This window comes from Zeus faber (assembly GCF_960531495.2).
Source record: "Zeus faber genome assembly, chromosome: 9".
NCBI lineage: Eukaryota > Metazoa > Chordata > Actinopteri > Zeiformes > Zeidae > Zeus > Zeus faber.
Window position 1 is genome coordinate 763,619 of NC_137197.1, and position 6,396 is coordinate 770,014.

The window sequence follows — 6,396 nt, forward strand, 5'->3', positions numbered from 1 at the left end:
ATGCAATCTATTGTATTTGTGTTGTTTTCACTTAAATATCTGACTATTTCTGTTTTGTATTTTTGGCAATTTATGTAAGTTTGACATTTAATTTAAACTTAAATGTAAACATTTTCTCCTATTTTATTTGCTTCTCATCTTTCTTTTTTTCGGACCGTTCAGCTTTTTATATTTTAATGTTTATGGTCTGTGCTGGATTGCAAACCTGGCAAAATAAAACCCATTCTGACTCTGACTCTGAAAGTACCTTTGACGCATAAAGGACATTGACTGTACTATAATGTTTTACTTTGTTGTAATGTTTTACTCTCGGTCAAAGCTCAAGTGTATTTTCTAATCTGAGCTGAAAACAATGTTAAATATATAAATGGAGTCGCACAGGACACTGACTTGTCGGGCTGTAGGACCCAGAGCGGCTCCTCAGGGTGCGGCCACTGACCGGGCGGACTGGTTTGATCGGAAGAAACGACACAGTCTATTCCTGCATTCCTCCACCACAGCTCCACCCTCCACTCCACCTCCACCCCTTCAGGACTCTTCACTCTGTTTTCTGCTGAAAAGAGGAAGGTAAGAGCAGCTTTCTGCGCTTGGATCCACTTTTATACAGTTTATACTGTGTACAACTGTATAGATAGTGTGTACATACTGTGTACAAAGTGTGTCCATACTGTGTACATAGTATTTACATACTGTGTACAAAGTGTGTACATAGTGTGTACATAGTGTGTCCTGCTTCTCACCTGATCACCTTCAGGTCTTTTACACCTGAAGACTTTCTGCTCTTTCATTTTTCCTAGAAACATTTTGATTGTTTCTTGGAAAAAACAATATTGTAGTTTCAAATATATGAACAGAAAAGTAATGAAAATATGGTAAATACACCATACTGTGTATCATCACAGTATCACTCCCAGTACTGCCGCCTCTTCCTCTGCAGTTTGAAGTAGAACTGGGTCAAAGGGAGCCATTTATTAATACTAAAATCAATAATCAATATGTGAAAGAAATAATATCAAACCTCAGATCTTTATTTATTTATTCACAATCTAACTGAAATACAGGAAAACACTGAATTATGGTTCCACTTCAGATACACACCCAGTATCATAATAATAATAATAATAATAATAATAATAATAATAACAATGATAGTAATTATAAACAGTATATGATCATGCAGAAACCACTCCAATACTCCATCCTGCATGGTAATAGTACACACACAGAAAATAACTTCATAAAGAATTTACACAAATAAAGAACAAATAGAATGCGTAAAGAAAGGAAATTAAGTATATAATAAATGAAATGAGTGATGAAATGATGAATGAGCTGTTTAAAGTATTAATAATGATTAATGTGATGATGATGATGATGATGATTATTTTTATTATTATTATTCAAACAAGAGACAAATAGCAGATCAACACAATGAACAGAAACTCAATCTAATAATGAAAACATAAAATAATTAAAAGCAGAGTTATTCCAGGACAGGAGGGGCATGAACTGATGAATCAAAGGTTCAAATGTGACTTTTCTATTGAATGTTGCTGCAGCGCCCCCTGCTGCACCCATCAGGAGCGTAGCCACACCCCATCGAGAGTGTAGCCACACCGCATAGCCACACCCCATCAGGAGCGTAGCCACACCGCATAGCCACACCCCATCAGGAGCGTATTCACACCCCATCAGGAGCATATTCACACCCCATCAGGAGCATAGCCACACCCCATCAGGAGCGTAGCCACACCCCATCAGGAGCGTAGCCACACCGCATAGCCACACCCCATCAGGAGCATATTCACACCCCATCAGGAGCGTAGTCACACCCCATCAGGAGTGTAGCCACACCCCATCAGGTGCGTAGTCACACCCCATCAGGAGCGTAGCCATACCCCATCAGGAGCGTAGTCACACCCCATCAGGAGCGTAGTCACACCCCATCAGGAGCGTAGTCACACCCCATCAGGAGCATAGCCACACCCCATCAGGAGCGTAGTCACACCCCATCAAGAGCGTAGTCGCACCCCATCGGGAGCGTAGCCGCACCCCATCGGGAGCGTAGTCACACCCCATCGGGAGCGTAGTCACACCCCATCAGGAGCGTAGCCACACCCCATCAGGAGCGTAGCCACACCCCATCAGGAGCGTAGTCACACCCCATCAGGAGCGTAGTCACACCCCATCAGATGAAAACCAAAGCCTCCAGCTAGAAACTAGAGTGGTCGCTGATGATAATAACTATAATACTTCATTCATAAAGTTGTTGTTGTTGTTGTTGTTGTTGTTTTTGTAATAGTGAGGTTTGTTTACCACTGGTTGTCATGGTGATGATGATGCATGACCCTGGTGTCATTGGAGGAAACTGGTGAAAAGAAGGAAGTTCAATCTTAAAATCAATTCTCTCCTTGTCTCCCCATCCCTCCCCTCCTCTCTCCTCTCTCCACCCCCCCTCCCTCTCTCAGACATCAAGATGAATCTGGCAAAGAAACTCATTGGAGGCTTCGCCAGTATTATCAGGTGACACAAACACAGTAACATACATATATACACACTGTAACACACTGTAACACACACTGTAACACACTTTAACACACTGTAACACACTGTAACACACACTGTAACACACTGTAACACACTGTAACACACTGTAACACACACTGTAACACACTGTAACACACTGTAACACACTAACACACACTGTAACACACTGTAACACACTGTAACACACACTGTAACACACTGTAACACACTGTAACACACTGTAACACACACTGTAACACACTGTAACACACTGTAACACACACTGTAACACACTGTAACACACACTGTAACAAACACTGTAACACACTGTAACACACACTGTAACACACACTGTAACACACTGTAACACACACTGTAACACACACTGTAACACACACTGTAACACACTGTAACACACACTGTAACACACACTGTAACGCACTGTAACGCACACTGTAACACACACTGTAACACACACTGTAACACACTGTAACACACACTGTAACACACTGTAACACACTGTAACACACACTGTAACATACACTGTAACACACACTGTAACACACACTGTAACACACTGTAACACACACTGTAACACACACTGTAACACACTGTAACACACACTGTAACACACACTGTAACACACTGTAACGCACACTGTAACACACACTGTAACACACTGTAACACACACTGTAACACACACTGTAACACACTGTAACACACTCTGTAACATACACTGTAACACACACTGTAACACACACTGTAACACACACTGTAGTACACACTGTAACACACACTGTAACACACACTGTAGCACACACTGTAACACACACTGTAACACACACTGTAACAAACACTGTAACACATTGTAACACACTGTAACACACACTGTAACACACACTGTAACACACTGTAACACACACTGTAACACACACTGTAACACACACTGTAACACACTGTAACACACACTGTAACACACTGTAACGCACACTGTAACACACACTGTAACACACTGTAACACACTCTGTAACATACACTGTAACACACACTGTAACACGCTGTAACACACACTGTAACACACTGTAACACACACTGTAACACACACTGTAACACACTGTAACACACTGTAACACACACTGTAGTACACACTGTAACACACACTGTAACACACTGTAACACACACTGTAACACACTGTAACACACACTGTAACACACACTGTAACACACTGTAACGCACACTGTAACACACACTGTAACACACTGTAACACACACTGTAACACACACTGTAACACACTGTAACACACACTGTAACACACACTGTAACACACACTGTAACACACTGTAACACACTCTGTAACATACACTGTAACACACACTGTAACACGCTGTAACACACACTGTAACACACTGTAACACACACTGTAACACACACACACTGTAGTACACACTGTAACACACACTGTAACACACACTGTAGCACACACTGTAACACACACTGTAACACACACTGTAACACACACTGTAACACACTGTAACACACTGTAACACACACTGTAACACTGTAACACACTGTAACACACACTGTAACACACACTGTAACACATTGTAACACACTGTAACACACACTGTAACACACACTGTAAAACACACTGTAACACACACTGTAACAAACTGTAACACACACTGTAAAACACACTGTAACACACTTTAACAAACTGTAACACATTGTAACACACTGTAACACACACTGTAACACACACTGTAACACACTGTAACACACACTGTAACACACACTGTAACACACACTGTAACACACTGTAACACACACTGTAACACACTGTAACGCACACTGTAACACACACTGTAACACACTGTAACACACTCTGTAACATACACTGTAACACACACTGTAACACGCTGTAACACACACTGTAACACACTGTAACACACACTGTAACACACACTGTAACACACTGTAACACACTGTAACACACACTGTAGTACACACTGTAACACACACTGTAACACACTGTAACACACACTGTAACACACTGTAACACACACTGTAACACACACTGTAACACACTGTAACGCACACTGTAACACACACTGTAACACACTGTAACACACACTGTAACACACACTGTAACACACACTGTAACACACTGTAACACACTCTGTAACATACACTGTAACACACACTGTAACACGCTGTAACACACACTGTAACACACTGTAACACACACTGTAACACACACACACTGTAGTACACACTGTAACACACACTGTAACACACACTGTAGCACACACTGTAACACACACTGTAACACACACTGTAACACACACTGTAACACACTGTAACACACTGTAACACACACTGTAACACTGTAACACACTGTAACACACACTGTAACACACACTGTAACACATTGTAACACACTGTAACACACACTGTAACACACACTGTAAAACACACTGTAACACACACTGTAACAAACTGTAACACACACTGTAAAACACACTGTAACACACTTTAACAAACTGTAACAAACTGTAACACACACTGTAACACACTGTAACACACACTGCAACAAACTTTAACAAACTGTAACACACACTGTAACAAACTGTAACACACACTGTAAAACACACTGTAACACACTTTAACAAACTGTAACAAACTGTAACACACACTGTAACACACTGTAACACACACTGCAACAAACTTTAACAAACTGTAACACACACTGTAACACATTGTAACACACTGTAACACACACTGTAACACACTGTAACACACACTGTAAAACACACTGTAACACACACTGTAACAAACTGTAACACACACTGTAAAACACACTGTAACACACTTTAACAAACTGTAATAAACTGTAACACATTGTAACACACTGTAACACACACTGTAACACACTGTAACACACACTGTAAAACACACTGTAACACACACTGTAACAAACTGTAACACACACTGTAAAACACACTGTAACACACTTTAACAAACTTTAACAAACTGTAACACACACTGTAAAACACACTGTAACACACTGTAACACACACTGCAACAAACTTTAACAAACTGTAACACACACTGTAAAACACACTGTAACACACTGTAACACACACTGTAACAAACGGTAACAAACTGTAACACACACTGTAACACACACTGTAACACACTGTAACACACACTGTAACACACACTGTAACACACTGTAACGCACACTGTAACACACACTGTAACACACTGTAACACACACTGTAACACACACTGTAACACACACTGTAACACACACTGTAACACACTGTAACACACTCTGTAACATACACTGTAACACACACTGTAACACACACTGTAACACACACTGTAGTACACACTGTAACACACACTGTAACACACACTGTAACACACACTGTAGCACACACTGTAACACACACTGTAACACACACTGTAACAAACACTGTAACACATTGTAACACACTGTAACACACACTGTAACACACACTGTAACACACTGTAACACACACTGTAACACACACTGTAACACACTGTAACACACACTGTAACACACTGTAACGCACACTGTAACACACACTGTAACACACTGTAACACACTCTGTAACATACACTGTAACACACACTGTAACACGCTGTAACACACACTGTAACACACTGTAACACACACTGTAACACACACTGTAACACACTGTAACACACTGTAACACACACTGTAGTACACACTGTAACACACACTGTAACACACTGTAACACACACTGTAACACACTGTAACACACACTGTAACACACACTGTAACACACTGTAACGCACACTGTAACACACACTGTAAC

At 40.7% G+C, this 6,396-nt stretch overlaps 1 protein-coding gene across 1 annotated transcript in view; it reads left to right on the forward strand.

Annotated features, from left to right (window-relative positions):
- Positions 1 to 432: 432 nt before the first annotated feature.
- The window catches only part of LOC307235432 (calpain small subunit 1-like), a 15,300-nt gene continuing 9,336 nt past the window's right edge, over positions 433 to 6,396 (forward strand). The window contains exons 1-2 of the mRNA XM_080007519.1: positions 433 to 567; positions 2,469 to 2,523. Coding sequence (XP_079863645.1) covers positions 2,477 to 2,523 — 47 coding nt within the window. The 5' untranslated portion in view covers positions 433 to 567; positions 2,469 to 2,476. The remainder of the gene's footprint in view (positions 568 to 2,468; positions 2,524 to 6,396) is intronic.